At 39.3% G+C, this 14989-nt stretch overlaps 1 protein-coding gene and 1 long non-coding RNA gene across 4 annotated transcripts in view; one reads left to right on the forward strand and one right to left on the reverse strand.

The window, feature by feature from the left end:
- Positions 1 to 340: 340 nt before the first annotated feature.
- On the forward strand, positions 341 to 3731 carry LOC122978948. Its single transcript, XR_006402778.1, has 3 exons — positions 341 to 462; positions 2897 to 2979; positions 3222 to 3731. It is a non-coding gene; the product is annotated as an uncharacterized LOC122978948 (long non-coding RNA).
- Positions 3732 to 10568: 6837 nt separating this feature from the next.
- The window catches only part of LOC122979862 (platelet-derived growth factor subunit A-like), a 33976-nt gene continuing 29555 nt past the window's right edge, over positions 10569 to 14989 (reverse strand). For 2 of the 3 annotated variants that reach the window (XM_044347639.1, XM_044347640.1), the window contains exon 6: positions 10569 to 14269. In XM_044347639.1, the coding sequence (XP_044203574.1) occupies positions 14235 to 14269 (35 nt within the window). In that variant the 3' untranslated portion in view covers positions 10569 to 14234. The remainder of the gene's footprint in view (positions 14270 to 14989) is intronic. The other variant, XR_006402941.1, reaches the window with a different exon arrangement.

Raw genomic sequence — 14989 nt, forward strand, 5'->3', positions numbered from 1 at the left:
GCTTATTTTTGTTTATTTATTGTCCACAGGGAAGTCCAACATTTGACTTGTGGGTCCAACATTTCATAACATAACATAACATAACATAACATAACATAACATAACATAACATAACATAACATAACATAACATAACATAACATAACATAACATAACTTGCTAACACACAATATATGTACCTTGCACACCTGCACATGTGTTTTCAATTCATTTGACTGATTAGACCTCTAGTTATAGGTATAAAACGGGTGGAGCTATGCTTGGAATTACATGATGTCACCAAATTCTATAGATGTATTCCAGAACCAACCAACACAATACAGTTTGTGCAGTTTGAGCAGTTTCCACTCCATTTGAATTTGCACCAAAACGGCACATGCCTATTTGTGTTTCCCTCTCATTAAAACTATGTTTCCTGTAGCACCTACAGTACTGTATCTCCATGGCTGAGGTTCAGACTTAGGTAAGTTATGGTTAGGCGTAGTAGATAACTGTTTAGTTTTAAGGTTAGTTTGGGGTCAGGTTAAACATCACAGAAGATGAGTGGTTGAGGAGATAAATTGGGTTCAGGTAAAGGTAAGATGAAGCATATTGACAGGGAAACAGTCTTTGACACAACGTTAGCTTAAATTGACGGCTGTGCAGCATGTAAGCAAACTACCTAGGCCTATATACACTGGCCTATATACAATGGTAGATGAATCCAAGTGGAAAAGATAATGTAGTGTCTTTGACAACACTATAGGAGCTGTAAAAAGATGAAATTAACATTCATCAGAGCATCTCCACCACCTGCTGCTGTTTATCATTGTCATCCAATAGAGAAAACCTAAGGCCTCGTGTGCTGCAGCTGCAGCTGAGAACAGCCACTATGCTGGCAACTAATAAGAATGATACCTACCTTGACAAATGCTGGTTACTTTAATGCATTTGCTTTTGATATTTAAAGGATGAGTTCATACTTTTTCAAGTCTGTCTTAAAACAAGTCAGGTGCCCAAATGAACACATACAGAGGGTTTCCTCACTTTAATCATTCCTCCTGTTCATACTGGCTATTAAAAGATCACCTTCGAATGTGCTTACAAGTGATCGGGGCCAAAATCTCATGTCCACATATAAGTTTATCTGAAGCTTATATGAGGTTTCAGCAGTCTGAGTTAGTCATATCAAGTAGATATTTGCCACATTTACATTTATTTGTATTTTTAGCAACAAATTCCCTCTTTGTGTTTCCTTGGACAGTGTTTCCCTGTTGAGCAGTGGTGGAAGTATAGTGACAAAAAGAGGGACTTGGGCACTAAAAAGACTGTAATGTTGAAAGATATCGACTTGATTTAAATAATCTGGACAGCAGAAGCTTCATATTAGCTTCAGATAAACTTTTAAATACATTTTTGCACAGAGAGAGGACTGTGGATTTTGTCCCCCATCGCTTACATAGTAAGTGCATTATGAAGGGATCTTCTAATGGTCAGTATGGACAGGAGGAATGATTACAACATGAAAAACCTATTTCAATGTTTATTTAAGGTACATTTTTCTGATAATACTAACTACTACCACTTACTATATTGAATACAGGACTTTTTCTTGTAACAGAGTATTTTTACACCATGACATTGTTATTTTTACTTTAGTAAAGCATGTGAATATTTCTTTCAACACTGCTTAATGGTGCAAAACAAATATACCAGGGTATAAGATGTATAACTAACTTCAAATAAAACAAGGCAACACATCTTTCTCTTGAGCACAATAAAAATCTCTTTGGCATTCCTCCATGGAGGTTAACCAGAACAACATAGTAGTGGATATTTTTGTTTTACTTATAAAGAGTAAATTGTTGTTTGTCACCATTTCATAAAATGTAGATACAGAAATAAGTTGCAGACATATTTGTGCAATTTGAGATGGACTCTGATCTGTATGAAATTTATTTGAACAAAAATTTGATGGACCAAAATACAATTGTAGGCCACTGCTGCTATAGAGACTATTTTTTAAAAGACCATTACTCATGTGTCATACAGTAGATGGCGTCCCTGAGCTGTGAATGACAGACTCACACTGCAGTTAAATGTACTAACTAGATCTAATTCTGATATTTACTTGTATTCATAAGTGCTTATACAATAGATGATGGTAATATTTGTTTTTTTTTTTATCTGTAAAATAATAATAATAATAATGACATATTCCAGGGGTTACTGGTTCTCTGACGCAGCAGCAGCCAAACAGATTCTAATCTAATGATCTCAAGATTGAGATGGGACATTGACCTTTGAGTCCCCGGGTGAGGATTCAAAGGTCACTGAAGGGGTGGTGGGGTAAGAACAATGTTCCTCTGTTTCAGTCAGATGTCAAGACCGGGTCACACATATTTTGAACAGCTTAACCATAGAAAATGACAAAATATAACTTTTTTGTCCACAAAAATCATCACCTCCTACACATTCATTCATTTTCTCTACAATTAAAGTTATATTTTTAAGCACTTACACATCAAACAAAAAGTCACATGACAATTTCCATGATAAACACAATAGAGTAAAATAAAAATATCATACAAAATGTAGATTCCAGTGGCTCCAGTAAGAAATGCAGAAGACAGATGCTGTCTTGCTTCCCAACACAGTCATGAAGTTTAATTTCTTTAAGTTATATAGCTATATAATACTAGAAACCCATAACTATTCCTCATATACTTAACAAGGCAGACAAAAGCCGAGGAGAAGATCAAGACTTTCATGTCTGGGGTTATGTCAGGGTTTTTATGAGGAGGACATGTTGAATGGATGTCAGTGTGTGTGACCTGATGAAAGAGACGCTCACGCTCCCTTTCACTTTCCCCTCCTTCTTCCCTGCCATCTCTCGCTCATTCCCCGCCGTCTCCAAGGCGACCTGCAAAACAGCATCCCAGCTGTGTGTGTCTGTTTGGAATGTATTACCAGTGGAGGCTGACATTTGCCACTCAGTAATGTAAATATCCCTATGAGCAACAATTCTTATCTCAATAAAGATTATCTGACGCCCAGCATCTCAGCTGGTTAATATCCAGATAGACTATATTGGTGTGTACATGCAATCTTGACAGGCCAAATATGCTAAATCATTGGATTTTGTTCAAAATTTTGGGGTTATTTGACTCATCACGTGTGACTGAATTGTCTGAGCCGTTACTGCTTATCCTCTGGTCATTCTTTGCTTTTTAATTTCTCCAGCTATGGAGATGGAGGGTCTGAGGTCAAGTCATCAGATCAGTGGGAGGTGCGGCAGGGGTGTCAATCTTCACCCAACTCCTATACGCCCCTACCCCTCCACCTCTATACACACACATACACACACACACACGCACACACACACACACAAAACCCCATCATGCTGTTATAAAGTTCAAAGCAACAGAAGAACTCCCAAGTGCTCATTGCAAGTCTGTGGTTGTAATTAGTGGGTTGGGGTTATGAATGATGGTAATAGAGCTCCATATATCAGCCTCGCTGTCTGACACCAGGACAGCTATACTTCATACCTCAGGCCAAAACAGACACACGGACTGACCCAGATCTTGAGCAAATGTTGACCACCAAAAAGTAAAGTGAGGCCTTAAATCTGATGCACTCTGCTGATGGAGGTTTACATGTTGACACTGATACTGGACATATAACTTTGGTCTTTGGTCAAACAGTTCAAGAACGAGAAAATAACCCTGATGATGTCACCAGGGCTGAGGCGCCTTTTGACTGTGCAGTGACGAGTTTTTTTTGTGAGTTTATTGCATGTCACAATGTGCGAGACGCCTGTAATAAAATCTCCGTCTGTGTCAGACTGCACAATATCAATTTGGAATGCATGGTAAATGGTAGCACTACGATGTAAATAGAATAAAATACATAAAAGCAGCAAAGTCGCACAAACTTCTTTACGTTTCATCTTTATCATTTTCCATCTGCGGTGGATGTGACAAGCGTGTTTTTCCCCCTAAACTTTATTCAACCAACACTTACGAAATGTCACGCCGGCCAGTGTATTCTGTGTCATTTCATTTCATATTCTGATTGGTTTATTCGTAGATGTGGGCCGTAGCAGCAGTCACATTGTGAGAATTTAGTCCTAAATTTCTGACACTGTCAGAATTTTGCCTCAGGCTTTCCATTTTGGTTGTTGTGTCTCACAGTGTGATCTACGACCACCGTTTTGAGCAGACAACCAGAGATTTCCACACATTTCTCTTTCGATTGTCAACTTTCATCACAGGCAGCTCAAAGTCGCACAGTACAAAGGGGCCTTTAGGCTTCAAGACAAAAATTTTTACAAAACTAACAGACAAAAAAGTCTGTGTTATGAACTGTGTGTGTTGAATTGAATAATATGGGTACAGGGAGGATCTAACAAATGAAACTGTCATGTTGTGTAATAGGAAATGCAGGATCCAGCACTTTTGGAGCTTGCTATAGACTAAAAGTCAACATATCTCAACCTCTGCTACACAAGATTTGACCATTCTTTTTTTTTTTTTTTTTTTCCAAATCTGTATCTTGTGAGTCCTGCATCCTGGAGTAATCTATTAAGATTTTCTTCCTGCCACTAGCTTTAACAGGGAGCCAGCCATTGTCATGATCCTATGTGGATTCAATGCACAGGATCTCACGATAAGGGAAGCTGGATCTGTGCACTTGGCCCTCTAATTGGTTCTATTTTTCTGTATCTCTAGTGCAGTATGTCTATACATATACGTGTGTGTTATTGTGTTGATTGGTATCATTGTCATCTTTTTCCATGGGCATACACTGTAAACAATTTTCTTCTTGGGACCAAAAAATATACCCTGTTAATTTAACTTATTTAAAGTCCATGTAACAAATTCAAGAATGTTCTCTGCAGTTTTTTGCCTCTACCACCCTCCGTCCGTTCTTCCTCCTACTGGTTGTTTTGACTAAAGAGGTGGGAATCATGAGATTGCCCCCCAGTGATGTTTCATCCTCTCCCCCACAGCCACTGTGACATTCTCATGCCACAAATAAACATCAGAGAGTGAAGCAGGAAGAGAGGTTTTCTTTTTTTTTTTTTTTTTTTTTTTAAAGGGAGAGGTTGATTTCATAACCTTTTGAACATAATTAATTTATGCTCTGCTACTCGAGGGCGTGCGTGTCCAGATCGTGACAACAAAGCGATCTCACAGCCAGAGGAAACCGAACATTTCACATTCATCTTTCAGACACACACAGCTGCTGATATCGCTTGAGGGCAGATCACGTATCAACAGCAAGAGAGAGAGAGAAGAGCAGAAGTCAAACCATGTCCAGGATGACACTCCACACTCCTCTCTGTTGTGGAGATGATGCGGCTGTTATGGTTACAGCTGTGCTACTGAGTGGTGTCACAGCATCTATATGTGTGTGTGTGTGTGTGTGTGTGAGCAGTGTCTGTTTTAGTATTGAACGTGAGAAAAATGAGTCAAATTGTTATCTCCTTCTCTACAGAGATGGATTGCTACCATTTACGTAACAGAAATTGTGTGTGAATTTTTTAAAACTTATGTTTAACTGTGGTCATTGTAACTTTTTCTCTTTAAAGCAGTGACAGACTCACTTTTTGAAAGCTCAATGTCTTCCTTTGTGAAGTTTTGCCGGTCAATGCAGTGACACATTGTTCAGATTTTTTTCAACAATTCTCCACTTGTCTCCTCGTCTGTTTGCACTGATGCACTTTGCCCTTTCTCTCAAGGGTTAAAACACTTCTTTTTATTTCAGCTTTCAATCTGCTACTCTGTGTAACCCCTCTCTGCAGCATTTACTCTTGCAAAGAATTTTTTAGACTACTGTATGGGAACATCATCTACTGTATTTTCTAAAGGCATATTTTGACAGTTTTTGCAGGATTTAAACACTCAACATATAATGTGTTACAGTAAGTAGTAGAGAGTTTACTGTAAGAGATGCTGGCAAAGCTAGGCTATCATGTGCTATGCTAAAAATAACTGGCTGCTAGCTCCAAATACATATTTAACAGATAAACATGAGAGTAGCATAAATCTACTCGTCTCTGCAAGAAAGCAAATAAGCATTAAGTGTCAACCTGTTCCTTTAATGTGAGCAACTAACATTTTCACCTGGAGGAAGTGAGTGGGTGTTGCCGTTGGCGTTGGCGTCGATTTCCAAAGGAACATGAGAGATTTTTATTTGAATGTTGTGTGTAATGTAGAGAACTGTGCAAAAAAGTGTGATTTAAAGCAGAAATTGTGTTGCAATTTGGCAGACTTGGTTTAGGGATTTAGTACATGAGTTTCAGGTTTCATTTATTGCATTTCAGGATCCAGATTTAGTGTGTTAACAATTGTGAAAAACTAAGTTCTGTTGCTTTAACGACTGCAGCTTGAAGTGATTCTGCTCAAACTTTTCCCTCCTCCTCCTCCTCCTTCTTATCTATCTACAGAGGGAGTGTTCAGTGCTTGAAATACAGATATTGGGTGGAATATTACTTTAAAGTCTAAAATCATGATTTCTGTCTCATCATGTGCCAACACTTTTCTCTGACCGATTGAAAGCTGTTACATGCTGACAGTTGGATGAGATATTGTAACTCCCAGCTGCATGCGGGTGGCCCACTCCTTCACAACTACATCGATATAAGTCCAGGTCCCTTGAGGAATACTTGCATTAAATTGTCATTTTCTGGCCCTCTGTCTTTCTCTTAATTTTCATCCAGCTGCCTAAGCCGAGAATAAAATGCCAATCAAACAGTGATGACCTCATGTGATGAATCATAACATCAACTTGCAGGATGTGCTGAACTCAAGTATGTGAAAGCACAGACTGTGAAAAATTGGGGCTTATATACATGGCTTGGGGTTGATGTTTTGTCCTTCACCAGTATGGTTGCTCCAAATGTTGTTCCATTTGTTTTTGGTGCAACAGTAACGTTGTCAGCCGTGGTCTGGTCAAGGATTTTTGCTTGCAACATATGACTGAAGACTTGAGATAATAAGTGACAAGTTAAAGCCAAATTACAGTGTAACTCTGACACTGAAAAAACGTTAGACATGTGATTAAAACATTTAATCAAGACATGTCTATATGGTTTTGTAATTCAGTGAAATAAGTCAGAGTAGTCTTGCACATCTACAAAACCTCAGTGGGATAGTTGCTGGACACAAAAATAAATCAAACTGCAATACAAGCAATACCTACTTCACACAAAATCAAAGCTCCCACTACTTTTATGATGTCTCAACCAGCTACTGGTTTTTTCCAGTAGCTGGTCAAGACCTGCAGTTTGTAATTCAGTGTCACTGAAGTGAAACTGGTCTTTGTATGCATGTTGTCTGAAGCAAGGCAGAGGGATGCCCTGAATTTTGGGCAGGTTTTTAAAACACGATTCTAATAACAGCAAATGAACTAACCTAAACAAGAAGTAGCTTGCCTGTGGGCCAGTCATTACAAACTCACGCTGTTCAGCCAAACATTTTTCAAACCAACATTTTAAAATCTATGTGATCTCAAAGTTTCCAAAAATATCAAAGGCTGAATTTTGGGGGAAAACGTCTATAAAATGATCCACGTCATAGAGAATATTTTCATTTTATATGCAGCCATAAAAAAAAAACAAAAAAAAACATGGAGTCTTATGTTGATGTGGGATCTTTAAATCGCTCACAGAGGAAAGACGGAGAATTACTGTCTGAATGAAGAGGTGACAAAGTTCGGCTACAGCTTCGTCAAGCTGGTCAGCACGATTGTTTTGAGCGTAACTGAACCCAAACAAAAGGGGTCTGTTTTCTATTGTTATTTCATGCTAAAGCAACCAGCTGCACCGCTCAGACTGTAGCTCGTGCTTACATCGCATTAAGAATTTTCAGGTGACCCACTCCAGCACACAAAGACATGTAAAATTGATCTTGCATAGCTCGAAGCGTGCATGTACACATACTTGAATGGAGCATGCTTCTGGCACATTTATTTTATATCATATGTATTGATAGTTATGGTGTCTCAAAAGTGCTGAGCTGTCCTTTACCAGTTGTATGGATGTTTGAGCTTGTATGTGTTTATCTGCCGCTGCTATGAGAAAAGACATTGTAGTTTATATATATACATTTTCAGAAAAAACAAATTCAAAATTTGTGTGTGATTTTAAGACAACATAAAGAAACTCTTTGCCTTGAGGCTGCAAAGTGTCTTAAAAGCCCTGCCCTCATCAGTTTGGCAGATTTGCTCTACACCACAATCTGTTTTGCCACTTAATTATCTGAACAGGCTGTATGATGAAGACTGGGATAATAGCAGCACAACTTTACTATGTGGAAAACAGTGAAAACAGGCTCGTGTCCTATCTGGCATCTCTTTCAGATTACGTCATCATGAGGGACTGATTTTCACACTTGCTTTTGAATGGACTCTGCATATTTATTTCATTATACTCTTTTATGTCCTTTGTTTAAGTTGAACAAACTGTGCAGTGGAGCTACTACAGTGAGAGTGGGAGTAAAAGAAAATAGATTATATAACCACTGTGGTTGCTGTGCTGCTCCTTCTTCAGCATATTCCCTGAGTGCAGAAGAGAGAAAGGCAGCCTTTGTGTGGTTATATTAAGGCACTAATCTGCAGAGTCAACAGACGGAGGGTTTCTCTGTCCCTGTGGTTCTGTGGCAGCGGCCCTGTTGGGGTGATGGCTGCCATGGGACTGCTCGTAAATGTCTTTGTGGTTACCTTTAATTCTCTTCTTCCCAAGCCCAGGCCAGGGTGACTGCGTGTGTGTGCGTGTGTGTGTGTGTGTGTCTGATGGCTATCTTCTGCTCCAAATGAAAGGGTCTCTCGACTGGTAGAACTTTGAGGTTTTGGCCCACAGCAAATTATTGCCACCAATATACTGAGGCAGTATTGTGTGTGAGAGAGAAAGAGACTGAAACTTATGTGCTATGTCGCTTTTAGACATCAGCTTATTTCTTGAGTGAAATTGATAGATTAGTGATTAAAAATAAACTCCACTGTGAGGTCAGAATTGCATCCAATACGGCAATATAACTCCAATATATGTCATACCTGATTACATCATACAGTACGTCTGATAGAGAATGAAACCGTAACCATCTAACATGACTGATTAGAAAACCAGCTCCAGCTGTTCTCATAGAGAAATACTGTACGATCATTGAATATCCTAAATAAAAATAGTTCAAAGCTACAATAAATGAGAATCCTTGTGACATTTTTGTTAAATCATTATCTTTCTGCTGAAAATCCCTTCACTCTTGTTTCTGTTTTTATCCCTCTATCACTCCACCAACCCTTATCCCTCTCTCAATCTCAGCTCTAAAGTCTTTTAAATGGCGCTGTGACGTCTTATGGTTGATTGTTCAAATCGTTTGCCAGTTGGGCTCCCAGTTTGAGGAGAATTTTTGCGGTTAGCCAATTGGTGGTTTCCACAGGGAAAACATTTTCATATTAACTGATAAAAGCTCTCAATACGTGGAACACACTGTATTTTTTTTTGTCTGTGTTGCCTGCCAGTGTATGTTCATGTGTAAAGTAGATGCATGGCATATGAAACCATGTGCGGATTTGGAAGAGGCCACCCACTCAGAAACTGTGGACTGGGCTGTTCCCAGGACTCCTACCCAGGCCAGACTTATCCCGGCCAATTTGGAAGACTCCATCCTGATCCTGGGAACATGCTGTACCTGCACTAATGAACATTAATGTGTTTTCTCAAGCTGTTTTTTAAGAACTCCCAATGCTAGTTAGTTATGGACTTCATCAAATCATGTTGGCACCATGTTTGTTTTCAGCTTCACATTCATACATTTTCACATCATGGAGCTACAGAACAGTCACTCAACTCATTTGTGGTTGCTGTTCGTCTCTCCTTTCCTCACTGAGATTTCTACCTGCAAAATGAACCCTAACAAAGTACATTTCCTTCATTTGGAATAAAAGGTAAGCTCTTATTGAATCTATTATTTTGTTCACATAAAAGTAATTACTAGGATCATTGCTAACCTACCCCTGGCCTCCGGTTGTGATGAAGACTTAAAGGGAATATAGACTTGTGACTGCCCAAAATGCAGTATGTATTTTGCAAGAGCTGCAAGAGACTTTATTCAATTGTCTGACATTTTGGCAACAAATAGTGTCATTAAACAGCTGGAGAATCAAGGAAATTCAGTTAAAAAATAATAATAAAATGATTAAAGTATCAGCAAAGAAACATCAAACATATTTTAGAACAGAGGTTTTTCTGTGCGCATCTGTGGTCATTCAGGAAACGCAATCCCGAGATCAATCTACATGATAATCAGCTCAATAATGGCCTGAACCCACAGACATGGGTCTCGAGTGTAGTGTGCCATAGTGGAAGACTTCTAATACATGTTCTGTGTTGATGACGACTGACGTTTTATTTCATCACCTTCAGGTCAGGAGCATTAGACCAACTTCACTCACCTTCTTACTGACTGGAAAGAAAAAAGACCAACTGTCAAGCGATTGACTGCGTTTACATGTGAACTAGTATTCTGGTTATGTTTTATGTATTTAAACACCACGTCCTGGTTTCAGAAACCTGGATAAAGTCTTATCTCGGTTTTGAGAAACCTAGATATGCTACCTGGAGTACTCCAATGGAAACCAGGATACTGTTGCATGTAAACAGGTTAAACAGGTTTCTGAATATTCTTTGTTAGTTCAAAATATAGCAAGTGAGATGGTAAGAAATCAAGATACAACTGCACACAGATGATCAGGAACCTGGATGCTGTTGGGATCATGTATACAGGGAGATGAATAACCAGGTTTCTCATGTTCCATGTAAACGCCATATCCCGAATATGATTAAAAGCAGGATAAGGTTCGAAACCGGGATACTAGTGTGCATGTAAATGCACTCAATGAATGGTTCCAGGTTCACTTTAATTCATAAAACTGGTGTACACGCTCCCAGTGTAGAGAAGTCAGTCCCTGGCAGAGAGACGGTGAGCTATGATTGGTCGGCATCTAACATGTAATCTGCCAATATCTCTCAGCTGAGTCAAGATTTAATGACTATGATTTCCTAATCTGACACAGTGATCATTTCAAAAGACAAAATATATCATGAAGCCTAAATCTGACATTCATGGTTGTCAATAGTTTTCTTCATGAGGCCCCAGTGTTGGCTTGACTCACTTCCTTCTGAGTCACTGCAGCCATCAGTGTTATCTGAGAGTCAACTACTACCACGCTCTCTAATTTGTACAACTGTTTGCTCAAGAAGACCTCTCCCATACTTCTAACCAGCTATTTCCAGTCTCTATCTGCCAGATCAGCTCTCTAACAAAGAGTCTTGCTGGTTGTTCACACCAAAGGCCTGGCAGAGGCCCGGGGGCTCTGTGGCTGTTCATCAGCCGGCACTGCCCATCGCTTCTGACCTACCCTTCCCTCAGGTGACAGTTGAACCATGCAGGCGGTGGCCGACCTGAGTGCAGCCTCTGGCTATAGGTCAATGACCACCTCATTGTTGAGGAGGACCTCACTCAGGTCATGTCAGCTTTGTTATACCTTATTACAAAGAACAGAGCAAAAAAGTTTAGGAAAAAAATTAAAAACAAAGAGACAAATTGCAACAAATCCCGGGTCCACATATGCAAGTGCTCTCAGGGTATTAGTGTGGTGTCCTCTCTTCCCTTTCTTTTATTCTGCCCCCTTCACCTCTCAACAGGGACCACCAAGGCTTCTTTTTATCTCTGGGAAAGGCATCTGACTTTGACAAGTTCACTTAAGTCTCATACCGAATCGAGCAAGGCTCCATTAGGGAGGGAGTTTGAGTGGGATGAAAGATGTGTGCTGAGGGGAGGAAGCTGGGGGGAGCAAACACGGCTGAAAACACAGAACTTGGCAGGATGTTACTTTCTCTGAGCTGTTTTGTCAACAGGTGAAGATGTAATTGCACACTTGACTTGTATGGCTCTTGTTGAAGTCTTCTCATTGCTCCACAGCCACTGTGAGGAGCGGAAATTTAAAGAGAAAAGAAAAAGAGGTTGTCAAGCCAGCCGATTGTGTGTTGACGTGACAACACTTTCCCCCCTGTCAATTTGAATTGTTTTTCTGACATGGGTCAAACAAAGTTATACCCTTAATTCCTCCTGTTTGGCCAAGTGTGTAAATGAGAAACAGAGACTTATTTCCATTTCCAGAGTCACAGAGCAACTGGAGGCTTTTAATAAAACACACTGAAACACAATTTCACAAAGTCTTCTTCATTTTTAGAAAAGTTCCATTTTGAAACTGTTGTAGCAGATTCATCTTTCTCTTCTGCTTTGGTAATGAAGCCCTTTGGTATCAGTTGCAAGAGCAAAGCATTGCACAATTTTTTGCTGTTTTTAAACCTGCATTGACAAAGACATACAGTAAATTGCTGAATATGTTAGCAAACAGTTGCCTTTTTTTACACATCTAGCACAGAGCAACATGAACATTCATTTGAGGTCATATTTCTGGCCACCTGGTGAATGTAAGTCCAATATTCATTCTTCTTTTAGTTGTATTTTCGTCTCCACCCCAGATTGGGAAATCCCTGGCCCTTTAGCTGCTCAATATGTTAGCTAACTTTCTTGCTAAGTTGCTAATTTTTTTCTGTAGTTTGGTGATGGCAGGTAGTGTACAGTTGATTTATTGGAGCTTTTACACTGAAAACAACTGCCAGATGTGTCTGGAAATGACACATTTGAGAGCAGTGAGCGTTAACCAAAACACTAAAGTTTCTGGTCGTAAAATCAAACATAAGCTTAAAGATGTTAAAAATCTAAAACCGTTTCTCTCTCATTTGAGGGTGAATGTCATCAAGTCCTCTGCTTGCTCTATATTCCTCTAAGAGATTTATGACTCAGTGCCTTAATAGTTATTTCTTTGCATATTTGCATATGTGATCCAATACAAAGTCAATGGAAACACAAGTAGACACAAATTCGTTCGGGGCTGTGCAAATTAAAAATGTTTCAATTTGAGCAAAACATTTTTGTGTATCCTGGTGCTTTAGGAATCTGCTTTATAAACATACAGAGACGAGAGGAAAATGGAGAGAGAACACAATGAGTGAACTCAATTACAGACACGCTCCCACAGATGCGGTCAGCACGTCCGTTGCTAGCTAGTTTATAGCTAACGTACAGTTTATATTTTGGCTGTTCAGGGCAAATGAACACAAACGTTCCACCAGTCAAATACACGCAAATGACGCAAGGGGAAAATTTGCTTCACATTTTGTCTAAATACAACATTAGAGGAAGATATTAGTTTATAAGTGACTTTCTTTTAGGATGAGATTAAAATAAAGTACAAATGCAGTCAAAGCAGAGGAGTACATGATGGAGTACACTATGGCTCAAATTTTGGAAAGAGAAATGTGCTCTCTACTAGTTATTACTTACTGTGTGTATAAGAGTATGAATTGTTTTTTGATGTTACAACACAAGGTTTTTAGTAACATACTGTAAGCAGATCTATTGAGGTTTTTTTCACATTTTGAAAGTAAAGTGAGGTGATGATGCTCGTCTTTGGCATTTGAACTTGTGGGCCCCTGGCCTCAATCTGCTTACAAGACGAATTACGTAGAAATTGTCCTCTAATTTAAAATGCTTTACAGAAATATAGCCTTAATAAATTCAAATTGTCAAGGCACCCCCAAAATGGCAACAGATGTTTGAAAGTGGAGAGGTAGAGCGGAGATGAGATAGGAATCGTGGTGATGATAAAAAAGATAAAGAGTAATTGTGGAAGGAGGTGAGGAAGATGTGAGGATCAAGAGTTCAATGAATGTCAGAGATGAGAGGAGATCAGTGGGTGAGAAAGGTAACATCACGGAGAGGTGAAGATGAAGACTAAAGAGGATTGTAATCATCAACATATGAATTGTCAGTGTATACGTCAAGGTTTTTTTTCAGCTGGATGATAACATGTTTCTGTATTAGTCCACTGATTGATAAAGATACAAATTCACACACCAGGCAACCAAAAAATGTTTTCCTGAATGAAAAGTTGGAACCTGTTGGAGACTCATTTTTATCCAACAGCAAAACAGTTACTTAAGATAAGGCCATGCACGCACCTTGCACATATGCTTCTTTTCAAAGAGGTCAGAGCAAAGGATTCCCCACACCACCGGGCCCCTGCAGCTGGATACTTTGGCGATCATGATGGATGTAACACCAGCCACCCTCCAACTCACAGCTGGAATAAAATTTCCTGTCCGTGACCCTCCACTTATCAGCGAACCTCTGCACCTGTAGGCCATTCTGCCACTGCAGAGAAAGAAGAAGAATGGGTAGTCAAGTACAGATAGGGAGTCTTTAGTATGGCTCAGATCCCAGCTTCACATCTGTTGAGGACTTACTGTGCCAGGCACGGTAGCATCTGCATGCATGACAAGTCATAACCCGGCATCATCATCTTTCACTGACACAGACCACTGGAAATCCCTGCAAAGCCTTCCATAAAATGACATCTTCACATAACATCATCTGCTTTCTATGTATTTGGCTAAACCCCCTCCATGTTCATTTATCTGGTATCTGTTTTTCTTCATTTACATCACGTGCTTCTTTTGTATGTTCTGTCACAATCATTTTCAGGAGTAATCCACTTCACACGCTACATATTTCTGCAAAAGAAATGTGAATGTGGTTACATGTTCATGCTTATTGTCATTCATGCATCTGATAAGCTTTAGAATAAGATGCTATACATTACAGCAGGTCAGATCAGTTAATGATGATGATAAAAATATAATTATTAAGAATAGCTTTTTAGGTTTTATCAAACATTTTTATTGCAGACATAGGTAATCTGAAACTTTTAGCAGCAGGGTGTGAATGCTACAAGATATTAGTGTTAAATCAACTGTTAAGCTGTGTTGAGAATTTACGCAAAATCAATTTTAGGGGCCACACAGTTGCATGCAAAGTCAATGGAAAGACACAAATACACACAAATTCACTCCTGGCAGCACAAATTGAGGCAAA

Source organism: Thunnus albacares, chromosome 3 (assembly GCF_914725855.1).
Source record: "Thunnus albacares chromosome 3, fThuAlb1.1, whole genome shotgun sequence".
Classification (NCBI taxonomy): Eukaryota; Metazoa; Chordata; class Actinopteri; order Scombriformes; family Scombridae; genus Thunnus; species Thunnus albacares.